Source organism: Gallinula chloropus (genome assembly GCF_964237585.1).
Source record: "Gallinula chloropus genome assembly, chromosome: 1".
Classification (NCBI taxonomy): domain Eukaryota; kingdom Metazoa; phylum Chordata; class Aves; order Gruiformes; family Rallidae; genus Gallinula; species Gallinula chloropus.
The window spans coordinates 159480467-159502015 of record NC_140085.1 but is presented as its reverse complement, the minus strand read 5'-3'; the positions used below and the strand labels follow the sequence as shown (position 1 = coordinate 159502015).

The following is a 21549-nucleotide window of genomic DNA, read 5'->3' as shown; positions in this document are numbered from 1 at the left end:
GAAAGTGTCCTGAAGGAAGCAGGGTAAACTTCCCATGAAAACCAAACCAAACCAAAATACCTTTTCTTTTTTTTTTTTTTTTTTTTTTGGTCCCTCTGAGCTTAGATTTGTTACTTGCTGAACATGAACATAAGGCTGTAGCAGACAGGTATTTATCTGAACAGTAGGCGGGTAAATATAGAAGAGAGTTTCTGTGAGCTTTCCCTTCCCTTGGAGGAGTGATCCTTTTATTCAATTAAATGTGTGGAGTTTAGTGTCCTGAGGATAAAAAAACCTGAGACTTTTACACTGATATTAATAAAATCTCAGCAGTTTTGCCATTTAAAGGTCAAATGGACATGAGCTGTGTGGAATCAAAGTAGAAACTACTGCTGGGACTGAAAAAAAAATTGGCTCCAATGGAATACCACTTAGCAGCAAGTCAGAGGACTTACTGGAAGGGAGAGAGGGACTAGGCTTTCCTGTGAAGCAGATCATACTATACAAGATACTATATTTGTCCAGCCAGTCATCTTGTAGAAGATAGTAGTTCCTGTGAACTGCCCTGACTGGGAGAAGTGGAAAACAGTGATCTTTTGACAATCTCTATAACATTTGGAGGATGCGGTTGGCAAATAGGAGGCGTATGTGAGTTTGTGGGGGAGAGGAGGGATCTGTACTGCTTCCTGCTGGAGGTCTGAATTCATTGGCTGTACTTCAAAAACTGGTATGTTTTTCCAGACACACAGAGATAAGCATTTGCTTTATATTTAGGTTATCTTCTGTTCTAAGTAAATAAGATCAAAACCAAACTAAGAATGCAACATACAAACAGCTGCACTAGCTTTGACCAAAAGGGTAGACCTAGTACACTGTTCGTCCTTCAAGAGTGGTCCAAAGCATGCGCAAGTACAGGAGAGGACAAAGGGATAGGGATAATGTGTCATCTCGAGCAACTGGTTGCTCAGATTATTCCTGAGCCAGAAGTCACAGAATCACAAAAACACTAACTTGGAAAAGACCTTCGAGATCATTGAGTCCAACCATACCCATCCTCTACTGAAACTATATCCCTGAGCACCTCATCTACTCATCTTTTAAATACATCCAGGGTTGGAGACTCAACACCTCCCTGGGCAGCCTGTTTCAATGGTCAATAATCCTTTCATAGAAGAATATTTTCCTATTGTCTAATGTGAACCTGCCCTGGTGCAGCTTGAGGCCATTCCCCCTCATCCTATCAACTGTCACTTGGGTGAAGAGACCAACACCCACCTCTCTACAACCTCCTTTCAGGTAACTGTAGACAGTGATAGAGTCTCCCCTCATGGTCCTCCAGTTCCCTCAGCCGCTCCTTGTAAGGTTTGTTATCCAGCCCCTTCACCAAACTGGCTGCCCTTCTCTGGGCAAGCTCCAGGACCTCAATGTCTTTCTTGCAGTGAGGGTCCTAAAACTGAAGACAGTACTTGAGGTGTGGCCACCTGAGCACACTGCTGGCCAGTCTACAGTCAACCAACACCCCCAGATCCTTCTCCATTAGGCAGCTTTCCAACCACTCATCCCCAAGCCTGCAGCACTGCACGGGGTTGTTCTGTCCCATGTGCAGGACTCTGCACTTGGCCTTATTGAGTCGACTCTGTGTTTAGAAATTCTCAGCTTCTTTCTTTTCCATTAGCTTGTGTGGTCTCTCCATAAGTCCATACAAACCTGTACTAAACATCCATGGGAAAGAGAACAAATTATCCTTTCTTTTACATTCTATACTGTATTCTATTTCAATTATTAGTTGTGCTGCTCTCACCCCATGACAAGAAGACAATGACATCATTTTATTAGACGTGCCAAGAAAAATGAAATGATGTAACTGTGCCTGAGGTGTCATTTCCTTTAACCCTCACTAGAGTTTTGTTGCCTGTCTTTACCTAAGAACCTGGTATTTCTTTTGTCACAGCCTTCCAGTTCCCATGCGTGCAAACAGGAATGAGTGCACCATTGCAACCTCCTCTCACATGTCATTTGCTGCTATTCCTAGAGGATATTTTTGTTTCAGAAAACTAAAACACCCAAGAAAGCTGCCAAGGTGAGCATGCCAGGAAATAAAAAGAAAATTTACTCTCCAATAAAATCTCAACTATTATCATAATGCACATTCCAAGTCAAGTCTAGGATATCCCGTGTTTTTGCTGAATGTATAAGCTTGCATGATTCGTTATGCTCCCATTCATTATGAAAATAGACCAGCAAATTATATCTTTTGCAAATGGAATCATTATAGCTGTAATTTACAAAATATATTAAGCCCTTTGATCTTTGTCAGAGAATATATCATATACTTTTAAACACATTGCGCGGAAATTGTAATTTAAAAACTATAAACCTTGCACGCACTGCCGCGATGCATATATTTGATGGGACTTTTCTACCAAAAATAGTGTCCGTGTTCTGCCTATTGCATAACAATGCCTCAACTTTCAGATGAACAGCAAAAAACCAGATACTACAAATTAACATGAGCGAACATTGTCACCAGTGGACACCTGTTGGCTTTTGCATTACTCGGGCGGTCTTTCTCATGATAATCTATTGCAGATTGAATATTTTCAACTCTTTAACATTGCTACAACACACCCTGTATTTTGGTATCTGATACATGAGTGTTTAAAAAATAAGCACCCATTCTCCAAAATATTAATCTACAGTCTAAACACTGTTTGGAAATTGACTTTGTATGTCAAGTGCTTTTTTTGTTTTAGCTGTTAATTTCTAATGATAGTAAGATGGTGTGGGAAAACAACGGTAAAAAGATGCTTAGCCATTTTTAGGAATCTTTAAGGTAATCTTCTTGTACAGTTGAGAATGAGAACAGATGTTGCATCTTATCTCTGGATTAACTAGAGGAGCGGATTCATGAAAGTATATGTTTGAAAGTGAACCTCATTTTGTATATATTTGTTCTTACAAAAAATGGCATTTGCTCTCAAAAGATCTAGTATAATGTCAAAATCCTGCCTGAGCTGGAAACCAGTCACTTAGAAGGAAAGCATCGTAATAGCACAAAGCCAGCAGTATCACAGAATCACAGAATCGTAGGGGTTGGAAGGGGCCTCAAGAGATCATCGAGTCCAACCCCCCTGCCAAAGCAGTACATAACATTTAGAATGCTATTCCTTGGTCAGTGTACAATCTACACAAATATAAAAATAGCTGGATTTTTGAACTTTGCCAACATTTATTCAAGCTTTAAAAATATTTTGGACTTGAGTGAAATTGAGCATAAAACCAGAATTCATCTAAATACCTGCACTTCAGTCTGATGGTTTCACTGTTTATTGTAATGAAAAGTTACAGTCTTAAAAAAGGTTTAATTTTCCCCTTTTTCTGCAACTGACATTTTCTAAGGAAATACAGACTGTGGGCATTGTATTTAAGGGAGAATTCCATTGTGGCCCATTGTTTTATTAAAAAGAGATAGATCAAATTACACAAACTAAATAGATAGAAAAGTATGTATTTTTAAAAATGCTATTGTCAACAACAGCCCTGGATTGTTTGCTTTAATCCTCACCTAAAAGGAACAATGGTTCTGTCCAGCCATCTTGTACTATTGCTGCAAAGCCCAGGCAATTTGACTTCCCCATTCAGTTGCTATGCATAAACTTCTAGCATTTGTTCACACAAAAGGTTTCATAAAATGAACAGCTAAAATAAAACGCTGCTATTGCCCAAAATAGCATAGCCTGCAGATTTCAAGAGCAACCACTACTGCTTATAATTAATATATCACTGATCACCACTTATAAACCTTTTTTATGGGAGTCTGAGCCTTCTATATTATGCGTAACTGAGCATATGGAATCTTAGATCATTTTTTTACCTTCTGTCTCTAAAAATTTTCAGAGGAAAGAAAGCTAGTTGTATTTCATTATTATGTATATTTAGCAGGTCTATTTTCTTGGCCATGAGTCTGAAAACCTTTTCTAAGAGGACTTATCTAGCAGCTGTGTTGACAATTCTATTTTTGAGTGCAACTTCAAGAGCAAGATGAGTTCTTCACACCTGTGCCTCTAGAGCTTACTTTTTGGAAAGAACTGGGCTTTGCATTAATTTTGCAGCAAACAGCATACAGTGCACAGGGAAGGGAAAAAAAACTTTGCCTTTCTAGCATAGAGTGATAGGGAAGAGCAGCTTGTGCTGTGTCGAGGAAATTCTTCTATGAAGGCCCTGGTCACAACATGAAAAACAAGTTAAAAAAAGACTTTGATGCTACAATGTATGCTTTCATGGAACTGGGCTTTGGAAAGGGTTATTGAGACAAACTTATAACTCAATTTCATTCAGAGTGTTGCCTTATCACCACACAATTGATGAATTTTGGGGTGTTAAATAACCATGTCCACCTGGAGTAGACTCTGTAGACCTAGAATTAGGTGCAGAGAATAAAGTAAGAAATTAAGAGAGAGGAGATTGAGAAAGAGAGTAAAAGAGAAAAAATAAGAAGATAACAGGATACAGGGATCCAGCATAGATCATCATAAAGTTGTGGTCTTTGGATGGCAGGCGTGCACCAGAATCTGTGTCTTTTATGTTCCCTGGCCCCACCTTCTGGGGAGGCTGAGCATAGAACCATGGAATCATAAAATGTGTTAGGTTGGAAGGGAATTTTAAAGGTAATTTAGTCCAACTCCCCTGCAGTAAGCAAGGACATCTTCACTAGAACAGGTTGCTTGGAGCCCCATCAAGCCTGACCTTGAATATCTCCAGGGTTCGGGCCTCCGCTATGTCTCTGGGAAACCTATGCCAGTGATCCACCACCCTCATATTAAAGAATTTTTTCATATCTGTGTATACCTTACACAGACTCAGTGTTGAGTTGCAGAGTGTTCTAGAAACGAGTTGGTGGGGAAGGGGGGTCCTAAGTGATCATCTGAGCCCCCCCAGCTGAGTTGATGGAGCATGCACCCTGTTCAGTGGCCTCACATGGGACTTTAGCAAGAAGGCGCTTTGCCTCCACAGGGCCCCACTTGCCTGTCACTGTTCCTTACTGCATAAGGACAGGATCCTGGTTATCAGGGTGGCTACTGACTGAGGGGCTGCCCTTGCAGGGACAGTGTCCAGATGGTTTATCGAAAGAGAAAGTGTAATGGCCAGTTTGTCAGAGCAGCTGCTTTGGGATCAAGAGTCCACAGGCCTTTCCAACCCTTGGAGGATGGAGGCCCTAGTCCAATGCCCCGCAGATGCTTGAAGGATTGAGCCCCTTGTAGAGGCAAGAGACAGTCCACAAAATGTTACCCTGCCTCTGCAGGTTCTGTTATCGTGCAAGACAGATTGTTTGAGACAAATCACTCATTCCAGTTCCCATGAAATGGTATTTGGAGTAACACAATTTATCCACGCAGTTTTACAGAAAAAGGAGCATGTTCAGAATTCCCTGCTGGGGCATAGAGCCAGGCCTGTGGGTGACTTGGTCCTTGATATCAATGATGTATTCAGTACTCTAAAAAAATGTATTGAAAACCTATGTAGGGATGGATATCCACCCTAAGATCCTACTAGCAGGATCCTACCAGCTGTCCACCCCCAGAACTACAGCTTCTGCAGTGCTTTTGGGACCTGGTGGTGCAGACGGGCTGATTGCCTAGAAGCTGCCCTATATCTGCAGAAATAACTGAAACATCAGAGCCACTTCAGCAACAATAATGCTATTGGTCATCTGAGAATCTCACCAATTATTGCCTTAACCCGCAAAACCTTCTTGCTAAGAAATCCATTATGTGAAAGCTGCTAATCTACAGAGCACATAGATTTAACAGGTAATCTAGAACTCAGATTTCTTTTTTTCCTCCCTCCCTCCCTCCCTCCCTCCCTCCCTCCCTCCCTCCCTCCCTCCCTCCCTCCCTCCCTCCCTCCCTCCCTCCCTCCCTCCCTCCCTCCCTCCCTCCCTTCCTCCCTTCCTCCCTTCCTCCCTTCCTCCCTTCCTTCCTTCCTCCCTTCCTTCCTTCCTTCCTTCCTTCCTTCCTTCCTTCCTTCCTTCCTTCCTTCCTTCCTTCCTTCCTTCCTTCCTTCCTTCCTTCCTTCCTTCCTTCCTTCCTTCCTTCCTTCCTTCCTTCCTTCCTTCCTTCCTTCCTTCCTTCCTTCCTTCCTTCCTTCCTTCCTTCCTTCCTTCCTTCCTTCCGTGAATTTGAGTTACAGAGCATTTTGACCTTTACAAAAGCTTTGTTGTCAAGTCAGGTGAAAGATGATTTTGTCTATATGGTCCCCTTAAAACCCATGACATCAATGAGAGTTTTTAGATAACGCCTGATAATAAATCAGTGTATCTTTCAATGTACCATCATTTATCCTGTTTCTAAAGTGAAATAACTCAAAAACATAAAAAAACAAGCAAAACTTCCTTGTACAATCTTCTTCTCATTCCTATTATATAACATTTTACTGTTTAAGCTCTGTAATTACCTGCTTTTCTGCCATGTCCTTGAATCATCCAGAGCTCAAGATGATGGCTGCTTGGCAAATGACACAGCAACTCAATATTTATTTTTGCCCTTATTATTTAGAGATTCCATAGCTCCTTTACTGCACACCATAAAACTGTCTCAGCCAGGTGGGGTAGAGTGTTCCAGTGGCTGGAATGCTGGCTGCTGCCCCACTTTGCATCGATGTTTTTATTATGATAGGGTGTGAATGATTACTTTTAATCCATTTTTTGGAAACAAAGGATAAAAATCATTTGTCTTCCACATTTTTGGCATAACTTTAGGAAAAAGTTTGAAAAAAAAATCAATCAGTAGAACTTGATACAAATGAACACCTACTGTTTGGAGTAACTTGGGGAAAAAGAAAAACCTGCTTGTGGTAAACTTGGCCAGTGGATGCATTGCAAAAATCTTCATCCTAAGGAATCATCTATGTTACTACACTGAATGTGTTTGGTGGAGGGGGCTCTCCAAGAGGGCAAATAATTGACTTCCACTTCAACTGCCAAGCAAGCAAAAATATTTAAAATTATTTTTTTAAAGTGTTTTCTTTCTGCAGAAATGCAAAATAAGCAAAAAACATTCCCCAATGATTAGAATGTTCCATTTAACTAAGACAAAATGTTTCATTTTGGTGCTTATGCAAATGAATTAATGCAGGAAAAGCCAGCCTTTTACCTGACAACCTGGAGGTCTGAGCACTCACTGAGACGTGGCCACTCAGCATCAAGCTGGCCTCTGCCAGAGAACACTTTAACCTGGAAGACACCAGTCACGATGACGAGGAGGAGGGAGGAGGACCTTATTCACCATCTTCTACACGTTAACTTGTTTCTAATTCGGCAACCAAAGGTTGCTTGTGCCTCTTTCAGAGAGAACATATTTTCCTGAGTTGGGAGACACACTGGTTGCATGGGTTTTTTATGACACTGCTGAAAAAGGACGGATATGGCGTGACCATCTAATAGCGTGGGGCCTGAAACAGGAGAGCTCTTAGCTCATGCCTATGTTGTGCCTGGCAGAAGGTGTTGCATTTCTAAGGGACTGCTGAAGCCATTGGCTTAGAGCACGTTCTGACCTGGGCTTTCTTTGGAGCTTTTCCACTTAGTACAAAATTAATTACGTATGTACTGAGAACACACAATGATTCTCCCAAGTGATGAGCAGGGGATTTGTTGAAGCGGTAGAAATACCCGTGTTTAGATGTGAGCTCTTGGGAGGGTAAGGTGTGCTGTCAACACGCAGGGCGACAGTGCCACTGGCTGTCTAGGCCATTCCTGCCTGAGGACGGATTCAAGGGTGGAGACTGATTTCCCTGTAGCATGTTTCCCATGTTATGCAAAGGTTACATCACGCTGACACTGCCTTTATTTAAAAGCACTATTAGATTATCAGTGGCATGAATCCAACTGGCATTTGTGAGAAATGCAGGGGTGAATAAGCCCCATTTTTTTCTAGCAAATTCACAATTCTCTTAAAAAAACATTTACCTAGATGCACTCCTGAGTTAATCACAGAATCTCTTTTGCTACTTTATGATGATTTCTGCACTTCAGCTTGCTGATTTTCTCATTTGCATCTTTGAATTTGTGTCAAGTAACTTTCCTGTGGGTTGAAGAAATGTCGACGAGGCGTGGATTGTGGGGGCGTCTGTCATGCTTGATGTACGTGGTAAACTAATTCTCTACTTTGACCACAATGTAGAGGAAAGCTAGAGCAATCCCGAAGACATTAAAGTCTGTATAACACTTGTAACACCCTCCTGATCCTATCTCGGTTTATCTAACATACAGTGAGATCTTATATACAGATCTGTCAAAACTCTTCCCTACGGTAAATGTGCAGACCCTGCCTATCTTTTCACTAATACGGTGTCACTAACATATGCTAACAGCTTATTATTTGTAGTGGGCTGCTAACACATGGTGCTCTCTATTTGTGAGCTGTTGAAGCAATGACTTCCATCCTTGTTCTCCAGGAGAGGAGGCTGGGTGATTAGCACCTGACACTGTTACAACACCCATTCACCAACTCACCCAAGACAAGCGCTAGCAAGGCTTGCAGAAATACAATTAAACCTCTCAAGCCAGTGAGTCTGTGGAGCTTAAAAGGGCTTGTGGGCTGGCAAAAAAAAAGGAAGGAAATCCCTCTCTTCCCTCAGCCTTGCCCTTCACCCCAAGCCTTTGCCTTCCAACTTGATCTTACTGGGGTTTGGTATCTGTCCTCTAGAGACATCTCACCTTAAGGGGAGGTTGCAGGTTAAGGGCACCTTTCCTATTGGATTTCGGGACTCTAATAAAATCCATTGCTCATGTGCCTTGGGGTTTCTTGGCCCCTGACTTGGCCCTGCAGATGGGGAAACTTTGCTAGGAAGAGGGAGGACAAGGGCTGCAGACACGATTGCTGTCTCTCTGCTGTGTATGCAAGCAATCATCAGAGCATCCAGTTGGTGGACAAAAATGGAGGGAAGAAAAAGGAGAAAATTTTGGTCTAATTTGAATGCCCTATATCTCCTATATTTTGACTTTGCCCTATATCTCCTCACTAGTAAGTGAGTCTCTAGGTTGATGGTCTTTTACCTCTTCTGTTGGCCTTCATCAGTTCATCCTGGGCCTGACATCTCTGTCTGCATACTTTCGACAAAATACCACACTTCTCTACAGTACTCCTAAAAAGCATTTCAAAAAATCCTTTAAAATAGTAACTTTGGATTTTATTAACAAATACTTAAGAAAGAAATATTTTCCTCTCTCCCTAAGTGGAGACTGGGTTCACCTTGCAGGATTTTTCTTCACTTTCCCCATTCGGTTGTTTGCAGATGCTCATTTGCAGGAGAAAATTTATGGGTTTGTCTCCTGCTCTCCTCTCCTAGGGTGGCACGAATTACCCAGGTCAAGGACTGTCTTTCTTGTTTGCTCCTCATTCTTCTCTGTCTGATGCACAGAAACATCCTTCCATCTCTCTCTCCTTTAGACTACAGACTCATCCTCGTTATTTGCTCTTCAGCTTGGGTATCACAGAATCACAGACTCACAGAACTTTAGGAGTTGGAAAGGACCTCAAAAGATCATCTAGTCCAACCCCCCTGTCAGAGCAGGATCACCTAGACTAAATCACACAGCACCACATCCAGGCAGGTTTTGAATGTCTCCAGAGAAGGAGAATCCACAGCCTCTCTGGGCAGCTTGTGCCAGTGCTCCGTCACCGTCACAGTGAAAAAGTTCCTCCATATACTCACATGGAACTTGCTATGCTCCAGCTTGCACCCATTGGCCCTTGTCCTATCGCTGGCCATCACTGAGAAGAGCCTGGCTGTGTCCTCCTGACTCTCGCCCTTTAGGTATTTATAAACATTAATAAGGGCACCCTGCAGGCTAAAGAGGCCCAGCTCCCTCAGCCTCTCCTCGTAAGGAAGGTGTTCCACTCCCTTCATCATCTTGGTGGCCCTGCGCTGGACTCTTTTCGGGGAGTTAGTATTTATGAGAGCAACAAATAATTTAAAACCCCCAAACCAGTATTTAAGAGGCTTCCTCCAAACCTGGCATGGCAGAGAGCAATACCGCCGACGAGTACTCTTTGTGACTTCTCCCTAGCAGGCGATTTGCGATTGTGGGGCTAGGAGCGGCTGGATGCGTGGTGAAGGAGGAAGTTTTCGGGGCTGCGGGTGCTTTTCCTTCCTTCCGCCAGCAAACAGCGATCCACGCCAGGATTTGCTTTCTGCTCCCGTATTTCGGCGATGCAATGTGTAGCACGTTTCTCCGTGCGCGGATGTGTGTGTGTGTGTGTGTGTGTGTGAGCGTGTGCGGTGGCTCTGTGTGTGTGTGTGGTGCGTGTGTGGTGGGGGTGTGTGTGTGGTGGTGGTGGGGGGGGGAGTGTTGCGGGGGGGTGATGTGTGTGTGTGTGCGCGGCTCTCCCTCGCCGTGTTTGCCTCCAGCATTTCTCCCTGCCTGGCTCGGGAGGCTGCTCCGGCGCTGCGCGGAGCAGAGGTTTCCCCGGCTCCCGTAAATACAGGCACACGCAGCCAGCGCACCACACGCATGCACACACACGCACACACGCACAGGCACACACGGAGACACACAGGCACGCACGGAGCCGCTGTCCAGTCCGTCCCCACGCCGGCTGCTTTCCCCACCACCTCCAGCCTCGCAGAGGCGGCAGGCACAGCTCCGCGGCGGATCGCGCTGCTGCCGCTGGCCCGGGACTCCGCTCGCACCAACGCGCCCGCGGTTTCAGTCTTCACTACCTACAGACAGATTTTTTACCCTTTTTTTTTTTTTTTACCCTTTTCCTTTCTTTTTTTTTTCTTTTTTTTTTTTTTTTTTGGCGGGGAGCGAGAGCGCTTCGCATTTGGAGAAGGGGCCGGGTGGGGTGACGAGGAGGCTGCCGCTCTCCCGCCCCGCCGTGCGCGCATGTGTGTGTGTGCGCGCCCATCTCCCCCCCGCCTCGCAAAAGTTTGCCTCGGCGGCCGGGGGGCTCCCGGACCGCCGCCCCCGCAGCCGGGGGGCGCGGCGGCGGCGGCGCGACGGTGCGGCGGCGGCGGCGCGGGACTTGCGCGCCGCGCCATGCCGGCGGCGCAGGGGGCTGCGCGGCGCTGCGCCCTGGCGGGGCTGCCGCTGCCGCCGCTGCTGCTGCTGCTGCTGCTGCTGTCGCCGCCCGCGGCCGCGGGAGCCGAAGGCAAGGCGCGGAGCTGCGGCGAGGTGCGGCAGGCGTACAGCGCTAAGGGTTTCAGCCTGGCCAGCGTGCCCTACCAGGAGATCGCAGGTAAGGGGCCGGGCGGAGCGGGGCCGGGGTCGCGGAGTGGAGCGGAGGGAGCGCCGCCGTTCTGTTGCGCGCACTCCCCGCGGGAGCGGGGCCGTGAATCGTCGCGTTGTCTGCGCGGTGTGGAACGGCTCTACCGCCCCGGGTGGCACCCGGGGGCTTCCCGGCGGGGCGCGCGTGTGTGTAAATGGATGTTGAAATAAGCATGAAAGCTAAAGAGGGGAATTAAGCAAAAAAAAAAGGGGGGGGGGGCGAGGTGGCGGGCGCGGACGAGCCTCAGCCGCCGTTCCGTTCGCCGGCAGAAACTTCTTGAGAGTTGCGGCCGGGCTGCGAGAGCCAGCGAGCGGTTCCGCAGTGGCTGCTGCCGCCGGGTGCCGGGGCATGAATGATAACTTTGTCGGCTGCCGGCGGGGACGGGGCGTGCGGGAGGCGGAGGAGGGTGAGGATGGCGCGCACACCCTCTCTCCGGACCCCGCCGCGGCGGTGGGGAGCGGCGCGCCCCTCCGAGGGGACAAGCCCAGCCTCGCATCGCCGGGCAGGGGAGCTCGTCTCTCGGAGGCGCAGCCGTGCGCCTCTGCTGCAGCCCAAATCGGGCAAGAGGCATCGTCTGCTGGAGGGAGGTATCCCCCACACACATACACAGCCCGCTCCGCCGCCGGAGACACCCGGCCGCCTGTTAACTCAGCTCTTCCTTCTGCTGAGACATGCCTACAACAGGTTATATACCCCAGTCTGCCTGAAAAGGTGTTGGGGTTGGGTTTTGTCGCGATTTTGTCTTCCGGCTTTTCTCTACAGCCTTATCCTTGCCGTATCTTCGGGATTGACTGAATAAAAATACGTTCGGGACAGACAGTCCTTTATCAGTCAGAGAGTAGGAAGAAAGGAACGGTATGGGAAGGCGTGAGCTCGCCCCTGCCTAAATTGGACTGCTCGAGCCCTCAGGAAAGATTCCTGCTTTGCCACCGGCACTTTGCTGTTAGGTTCTGCTCTTTGTAGCGTGGATTAGATGCCCCTCGGTTTGCTTGCTTCCCTTTTAAAGTTGGAAGCAGTAGATTTATCTTCCTGGAGGTGAAATGAAGCCACGGTTACTCACTGCGCGGCGTTTAGCACTTTGCATGCGGAGTGATAAATGTGGAAAATCTCAGGATAGCGAGGGTGTAGTCCACCGAAATTCGGGGGAAAGTTGCTCCGTGCTGCCAGTGCAGAAGGGACCAGGTCTGTGCACAAGCACGCGTGTTCCTTTGGACATGGAGGTCTGACCCACCGACGTGCTGTAGTACAGTGCAGGGCCTGTGTGTGTAACTGTTCCACAGGCACCTTCGTCACTCGGGCTCACCGATTCCCTGGTCTTTCTGTGTTGTGGTGGTTTTTTTGGTTTGTTTTTCTTTTTTCCTTTTAAAATTTCTGTTTAGGCTGCACATCAGTTACATTATATTGTGAAATCTCTCCTGTGAGCCACGGACCCTTTCAGTAAGCAGTCATGCTTTCCCTTCCCATACCGTTACTCCATCTGCTTTGAGACCGGGTGGTAGTCCCTGTCCCGTTAAAAAAAAAAACCTCAACAACAAAATCAGTGAATTTCAGACTTGTAGTAACTTTCTGTAAACACTTGTTGCTTTCAGCACACAGAGAAGTTTTTTTTGTCCTATTTATTTTCTGAATGTACAGTGCAAAGTTGCCATGTGATTGTTAAGATATCCTAGCAGTTGTAAGTTTCTGCTAGCCTGTATCAGTACAGACTCCTGATAGCTAAACATTTATCAGTATTTAAATCCAAAGTTACTCCTCAGTTTCCTGCTAAGCATCATAAGTAACACCTGCTTTTATGGATAAGGAGTACATGATTTATGCAGACTTGAGTTGTTTTTTCTGAGCTTGCCATTACAGGTTGGTTGTTATCTTTGTGGTTTATCTGCCTTGTTACTAGTCGGTGTGTCAACTTTTGAGCAGCTCAGCTCTGTGTGTAGCTCTTCAAGCTACTCAGTTGTTGGAAGACTAGGATTGCTTTACGGTGTGTTTCAGAGCATGCTCTGCTGGCACGGTGCTGAGAGGTTGTGTAATAACTGCTTGTGCAGCATACGCTGGCGTTAATGTGAAAGTTACGTGTTTGCAACCTGGTGCAATGCTGGAAGTTTAATTAAAGCAATCAATGTACAGGTTTCAGATACTTTTTTTTTAAATTATTATTCTGTCTTTTTCCACCATACTGACTTGGTTAAGGAAGCAATTTGTTACCGTTATGAAAGAAGGGTAGTCTGTCAAATGCCTCATGCCTTAAAGACTTCAAAGAACTTTAATTACAGTCAGACATTGAACAAACATTGTGTTTTCAAGAGGTTTTGCATCAGTGGCTTGATCATATGATGGGAAATAGTAATACACAGTATGGTTTATGTGTTTTGATTTAACAGCAGCCGTATGTTTTCATCTGTCATTCGCTTAAAAGCTACGTTGTAGCTAGGACTGTTGAAACTTGAGCAACTGGAGAGGCAGTGTGTATGTAATGGTACAAAGTGTATGTATAGTGATGGGAAGAGGTGAAGAAAGAATCTGTTTGAATTAGGCTACGGACACAGGGAGTTTCCCCTCTGCTGCAAAGCCAGCTTTTTAGGTAACTTTAGTAAAACTGTTTACTCACTTTTGAAGGGAGAAGGTAGAAGTCACGGATTCAAACAGCTGCCTGGTTTTGCCCTGTAAGGCAAGGTTTTCATCCAGCATTTTGTTGCAAGTGAAATGTGTTGAAGTTGGTAATAATGTGATTATGGTTGTCTGCTATGCTTTTACAACAATGCTAAATTGCTCGGTGTAATCATGTAGTACTTACTTGCAACCAACGCGGTGTGCCTTATGTCATGTCTGATCACCAAATCCCAGTGCCGTGACCGACATTGGAGCTCACGGCATATAGAGCTGGCTTCCCACATAGGTTGTCACAGTAAGTCCTCAAGAGAGGAGCTTTCCCTAGGGATAGGGGGAGGAAGAAAATTTGAAGTGTGCATCATATGCCACCGTGGGCTTGATTCTGCACATCAGTCAAATGCAGGGTTGGGGAGCAGTAGCCTGTGGTGTATGCAGGGCTATCCTTGTAAAATCTGTCCTCTCCTCGACCTGCTGAGGAGTATCTTGAAGAAGAGTTGAACTGTCAGGCTCACGCTGCTGTGACCCAGCATTCATGAGCACTGAGCGGAGCTCCTAAGGACTTTTCAGGAAATGTTTTGCTGTAGGAAAATCTGTCACTTGAGAAGTAAATACGGAAGAGAAAAGTCATGGCACTTTGCATTACTTGTTTGACTCCGACTGTGATTTCAGTAGTTTACAGCATCTTAAGGGAAGCCAGGAAAATAAGATGTCAAAGTTGTGTCCTTGCCTCAAAGTTTTCTGAATGAAAGTGAATGTCTGTTGAGAAGTAGTGGATGTGTCTGCTTCGAGTCTTTCCACTTTCTGTTGGTCTAGAGATTTTGATAGGTGAAGGGTGTGTGTTTTTTGTGGGTTGTGGCTTTGTTTGGATCTGGCTTTTCGTTTTTTGTTTTGGTTTTGTTTTTTTGCAGTTAGTTTGGGCTTGTTTTTTGGGTTTTTTTTACTAGATGCTGAATAACAGTGTATTTGCAGAAGAACTAAAAAGTGTTCCGGTAAAACATCCAACTGTTAATACTGCTTAAGAAGTTAGTGAGCTTTGTTCTTCTGTGCAGATGATGAACGAGGTGAGATTCTGGCAACACAGAGACACCATCATGAAAGTAACTGAAATGAAAGCAGAAGCAACCCCTTCATTTTGAAGGTCAGGAGTCACTTGAAATTGCGCTTTGATGAACAGACTTCATACTGGCATAATACAGAGGCGTTGACTGAAGAAAGCTAGCAAATGTAACAGTTTCTTGTTGCTCTACAGTGGTGGTAATAATAATAATAAAAATAAACTCAGTAGTCGCTCATGCAATTGAGCTATTAGTCTGTGTCAGATGTTCCCGAGATACTCTTTCTGAATGTTTTGCTTTCCTTTAAGTAGCTCTAAAATGTAATGATAGATTGACAGGAGAATAGCCAAACATCCTCCTGTCCGAGGCTGTATCAAAGCGCTTGTTAATTAATGCCTTCTTCAACTGCTTCTCTGCTGCTGTCACTGAGCGCTGTGTGAATAAAGTGCCCGTTAACCAGGAGGCAAGTGGGGACTCACAGGCACCTTGCGCGGTTGTCTCGGGAGTGGAAAATAGGGACAACCGTTCTGAAATCAATAATGTAATCAATGCAGATTTGTGAAATCTGAATCGGTCCATTAGAGATTAGTTCACCGCTGATCTCGGTTCTGACAGTGAAGACAGAGGCAGAATTTTGTGTGAACTTTGCACTTTTCTCATTTTAGCGCTGTTGTAGTACCATCCTTCACACTGTGTGTGACCGCTCGGCATTTCTGTTTGCAATTTCACTAACTGCAGCATCAGGAGACTCTCTGGTCACTCTCCCTTATGGCCTCTCTGATTTTCCCATTGTGAGTGCACGGTGCATGCTAATAAACTGTTGTGTGCATTTAGCTAGGAGAAGTGCAACTTTTTGAAGACTTGTTTATGCTAAATTGTTTCTATACCTATTTACTGGTTTGTATGTGACTGATGCCATTAAAGGGAACACAACTTATGGATGCACATCTAAACCTGAAAGTGCAGTTTGTAAGATTGGTGCTTTTTAGGAGAAATAACACGTTTTTAATGCTTTTAAATAATTCATCTTTGACTGAGAATTTTAAATCTCAGCATCTGGAGTTTCCTGATGTGACTTTATGTTGGAGTATCTTAGAAAGTGGGGCTTGAAAATGGAAAAGGTGATGCTTTAATAATTAGTGTAATGATGAATTTCAGTGTATTGTACTCTAATCACCTTTTTTCTTTCTGTCGTCAGTCTGATTTATAATCAAAAAGCACACCTAAAGCTATAATATTTCCTACACTTCTAAGTGCTAATGTGTGAAACTGTTCCAATGCTGTATTAGTACTCATTCCATCATATGCTGTTGTGAAATACTCCTGAGATTAGGTGGTGTTCAGACACCAGAGAGGTCAAGCACTATGTTAAAAGCTCAGGCCATTCTTTTTATATTACTGCAATAAAGAATATATTCATTTCATTTATATTACCACTTGGCTCTCATAAAAGGTCAGTTTCAGCTGAATGTACAATTACTTGCAAATGGCAAATCTTATAACAAGTGATCAACAATAAAAGCTTTTCTGGGTAATTTGTCTTTAAAATTACCACCTGCCATTTCTTTTGAATGACTTGAGCATCTTGCAGTATCACTCGGAGATCTCCGTCTTAGTCCCCACGATACATGTAAGAAAACTATGCATACTAATCTTCCTTTCTGCTTAGTAAAGTAAAAATGCATAATTACATTAAACTTTCTAGTTGAAATAACAAGCTTGGTGCTTAAAACTCCATTATGGTATCAAAGTATCAGCACTCTCATTACTAGGAAAATGAAATTACATTTTCAATGAACTATGACTGTATGCTCCCCTTCGTACCTGGTTAATGGGTGCTATCTCCCTGGGAAGGGAACCTTCATCCTGTGGTTTTGACTGTTCATACTACCAGGCATAATTATTTTAGCAGCTTAAATATGTGTAGAAGAATTAACACTTCTCCACAAATTCTGAAGAACAGCATATAAAGGTTGGTGGTTAAAGGCAGTGTATTTATTATGCTAAACAGAGAGAATACATTACAAGATGCAAAAGGAATTTAAAATGCGCTGCAGATGGCAGGAAAACATATGCGTGGTAAAATTCTTAGCACTTTATTCCCCTGTATGCAAAACCAGCCTGAAATCTCTAGAAAGCGAGGTTTGCTTTCTTCACCACTTACTGCTCCAGAGCTCCTGCACACATCCAAAAAACAAGCTTCCCTAACAAGAAGTCTTTTAGCTGTCACAGAGACCACCAGCCCTCCTCGACGAGCTGCTTTCAGCTAACGTGACCTTTTCCTTCCCGAAGAGTGAAACAATAGTACTTTATTCCGCTGAGCAACTTGCAGACCACAGCGTTTGAAGGCAGGCAGGTGCTGCAGCTCCGAGCGGGAGATGGGGCACCCGGGCTCCTGCCAACCGTGAAGGGCAGCAGCAATTCGGGCCCTACCGCTCACTACGCCCAGCCGAGCGAGTCTCCTCTGGTGAGCAAAATGTCCAGCGAGCAAAAGTCAGGAGTTACTCCTGATTAGCGTCCTGCCAGCCCGCTGTAGAAACCCGGGTGCCCAGGAGGAGGCTCTACAGCACAGCTCCAGCCCTGGCATGGAGACCTGGCCTGGCCTGGCCTGGCCTTGATTTTCAGGGCTTGGGGGTGGGAGCTGCTTTTGGTCTGTCAAAAAACGAAGGAAGCAGTGAGAGCTGATATTCCTAATGCAAACAGCAAATTGCTCTCTGGCTCGCCTTGCCTGTGAGGTCTGTCACCTTGTGCTTCTAATGGCCTTTTAACAGCCTCTCCAGCTGAGCAGCAGATGTAAAGGGTACCCAGCATCCCGAGATGGGTCTGGGGTTTTTTTTCCCTTTCCCTCCTGAAAGAAGCATTTCTACAGATCCCGGGCAAACAATGGAGCCTCGGACCTTCTCGCTGACCTGTTGTGTTTAAAATAGCAGGGCAGATCTCCCGAAATAAGCAGAAGTTTCGACTGCTTTTAACATTAGGCCCCTTGTAGGGCTGTTCGATTAAATTTGGTACGCTGACGGAGTAATGCAGTTGTATCTGTGTGTGGGTGCGCATGTGTGTGCATGCAGGGGTACAGTCACGGCCAGTACCTGGACTGGCCTCAAAGTCATGTTTAAGCACCAAAAGAGGTAGAGGACCTCCACATTACCAGGATAGGGATTTGCAGACCAGGTTGAAACTTTGTGTTATGGGTCCCTTCTGAAAAACACATGTGCAAACACACATGAACACAAACATAAGCACAATCAAATACAGGGATGGGTCCATGTATGTCAGAAAGATTAAAGGCTAAATCAGCCATGATAATCCTCCTGTCTGGGGAGTCCAATTAGCTCAAGCCTTATGCTTGACTGTGCAACAGGGAATGTAGCCTGCCTGCTAAGTCAGGACCACCTCTGTGTTTCCAGATTCTTTTGGCAGTGTCTGTAGCTGTGGCTTTTGCCATGTCTGTGATGGTAGCCTCATCTCTCTCCAACTTAACATGAGGAATTTCTAACATATAATTTCTAACATAGAGATGATGAGGACACCTGTCTGGCTTTTGTCTGAGTTTGTCTTGGAAGTCAACATGTGGGATGAAGCTGTTGCACATCTGAGTATCAGACTGTAGTATGGTATATAGTATGAGGATGTACATGGATACTGCCGTGGTTGTAAGAACTATATGTAGAAGATCTGGCAAAATGTAGGCTGTGAATGCCTTGATATGGTTCTCATGTCATATGCCTGTGGTTGGCTTTTGACCTGGGACTTTTCCTTTTGATAGCCTATAGCCAGTAATTAATAAAGGAAACTAAAATGTCTTTCTTAAGTGGAATTATTTTTGCAGAAGTGAAGCATTACATTAGGGAAAGGATTTTTATGCAGTTACCCTACCAAAAGTCTCATGGTGATGATTGATGGTCATAGCCAGGGAGGCTATGGGTATAATGTCAGCACATGCGTTTCAGTTCAGGATTCAGGATTCAGGGTCTTATCTTCAGGAAATGTTTTTCTTTGGTCTGCTTTTGTCTAACTTTTATTTTTGTGGTCATAACATGTAGGGGAGGTAACATTTTGCATAAAATGTCAATATTTCTGTTTGCAGCTTTTGAATGCAGAACAATTTCTCTTGCCCAGTGTATGCCACATCGTTTTGTGTTCTGGTTTTGGATAGTCTTTTGTGTGCCTAGCAGTTCATGGCTTTGGAGTCCAAATGCACAGCTTTAGATAGAGGCAGTGAAGCTAGCAAAAACCCAACTCAGAGAACCAGAGAGAGAATGTAGGGTAGGATGAGTTGTCAGAGAAGCTACTGTTACTGAAAGACGAATGAAACATAAATGGGAGTTCTGTTTTTCTCATTGCTTGAGTCACTTCACATTCATTGTGCTAGGTATTAAGACCTTTTTTCACACAGTTAAAGCTCTAGGAGAAGGGAAAAAGACTGGAAAAGTGCTTTGATGCTTTAAGTACTTGGGTGAATAGGATGTGAAGGAGGGAGGGAGCAGCCATGCTCCGTTTCTTTTTTTTTTTTTTAAATGTTCCATTTGGTCTTCTGGTAGATTTCTCCTTTTTTTCTCACCATCTAAGTGCTTAAACATCTCATCTCAAACAGATTGTGGTGACCTGACTGATTATTCTCCAAAATGGTAAAAGTCCAAATCAATGTGTATTGGCATTTCTATTGTTGAATGGTTCCTTCAGAGTCTGTTGCTCTGCTAAGTGGGCAGTTCTCAATAATTCAAGCTCAGTATTTTATTATGTAATTGTCTCGTTGGAGAGGGAACAATACAACTTTTGCACAGTTCTGTCTCTCATCATAACTTTACATAACTGTGCTCCATAACTTAAGAGAGCAAACTGAGTTTCTGGCCTTCTATCACTCCATGCCTTTGTAAACAGTCCCTCTGCATCTTTCCTGGAGGGCCCCTTTAGGTACTTCTCCAGGCTGTGAAAGCCCAGCTCTCTCAGGCTGTCTTCATAGGAGGCATGCTACAGCCCTCTGACCATCTTTGTGGCCCTCCTCTGGACTCGCTCCAACAGCTCCCAAGTCCTTCTTGTGCTGAGGACACAGTACACCAGGTAGAGTCTCACTAGAGTGGAGTAGATAGAGAGAGCATCCTCCTTTGAATTGCTGGTCATACTGGTTTTGATGCAGCCCAGGATACATTTGGCTTTCTGGGATGCAAGTGCACATTGCCAGCTCACCTTGGAACTTTCTGTCATCCAACATCCCCAAGTCCTTCTCCTCAGGGATGGTCTCAATCCATTCTCCATCCAGCCTGTGGCTGTGCTTGGGATTGCTCCAACCCATGTGTGGGACCTTGCACTTGGCCTTGCGGAACTTCATACGCTTTACATGGGCCCATCTTTGAAGCCTGCCAATGTCCCTCTGGCTGGCATCCCATTTAAACTTCCTTTAAGCCTAAAAGAAGTTGTAAAAGTCATTGGTCCAGGCTACTGAGGTATGTTTTCATTTACGCTTCACCCCACTGCATTGGAGTTGGCTGTCAGCAAAGCTGTGTGTTCCCTTTTCCTGCCTCTGTCTGCTTCCCTTGCATGACCTCTCAAGTTACTCAAGAAGGTGTGTGGAAACCTGTACCTGAAGTCAGGATGAGAAAGCAAGGCTCACCACTTGATGGTGGCTTTGAGGTAGATGCCTTACAGTTGCCACGAAACTGTGAGAGGTAGACTGTCCATCCTTTCACACATGCAGCAAAAGGCAGTGCACCAGTAGTACAGTGTTCCTGTGGTACAACTGAGAAGAAACTAACAGCAGCTAAGCGTTCTTGAGTATTATCCTCACTTTTGCACTTGACTTTCCAGTTGCATCCCCGAAATTTGAAAATCCATGCTAGCAAAGTCATCTGTTCCCTGCAACTGGAGGAACTGAACATCTGCCTGCGATGAAAGATCACACTGGAGTGCCGCACTACCGTAGGGTAACTTTCTGTTTGTTACCAAGTTGATGTGTGATCGTTAATGTGGTCAGTTTAGTGAGTGTCTGCTGATTTTATTGCATGTTTAAATTTGGGGTTTATGAGGCAAATGGATTGGATTATTAGACCGCAGGTTTATATGCTGCCATTTGTTGTTGTTTTCATGTTTTAAATCTTTCCTACACCTGAGGGTACCCGTTCCCAGCTATATGCAGCTTTCACATATAAAATAAAGTGGTGCTCGTAGTGGTGCTGAAATATAAATCGTTAAGAGTGGTTGCAGGACGCTTCTTTGCACGTCATAGTCAGTGGGCTTCAGAAGCTGTTGCACAGCTTTTAAATGCCTTAATTTCTGAGCACCCTCATTCTTAAATGTGGATTAGTCCCTAGGAAACCTGAACAAACCAGTGTCAATCCAAGATGAGGGATGATGAGCATCCAGTGGCTTAACCTAAAGGGTTTTCCACCTTTTCTCTGATACAGAGAAAGGAGCTGCAAGTACAGACGGTGACCATATCTTAGTTATGCAAAATTTATTAAGTTTAAACACCTAATATAAATGTTTATTTCTGTGATACTGGCTTTTGTCTTTAGAGCTTTAACATATGAGATAATACTGCATATGAACAATTTAGATTCTCTGGATGAAAACAGCTCTTTATCCTTTGGTCTGTCAGTATTACCTGTGTTGTAAAGAAATACAGAAAATACCTCCTGAACAGT

At 44.6% G+C, this 21549-nt stretch overlaps 1 protein-coding gene across 1 annotated transcript in view; it reads left to right on the top strand.

The window, feature by feature from the left end:
• Positions 1-10864: 10864 nt before the first annotated feature.
• The window catches only part of GPC6 (glypican 6), a gene marked incomplete at both ends in the record, with an annotated part of 791424 nt that continues 780739 nt past the window's right edge, over positions 10865-21549 (top strand). The window contains one exon of the mRNA XM_084279285.1: positions 10865-11216. Coding sequence (XP_084135411.1) covers positions 10865-11216 — 352 coding nt within the window. The remainder of the gene's footprint in view (positions 11217-21549) is intronic.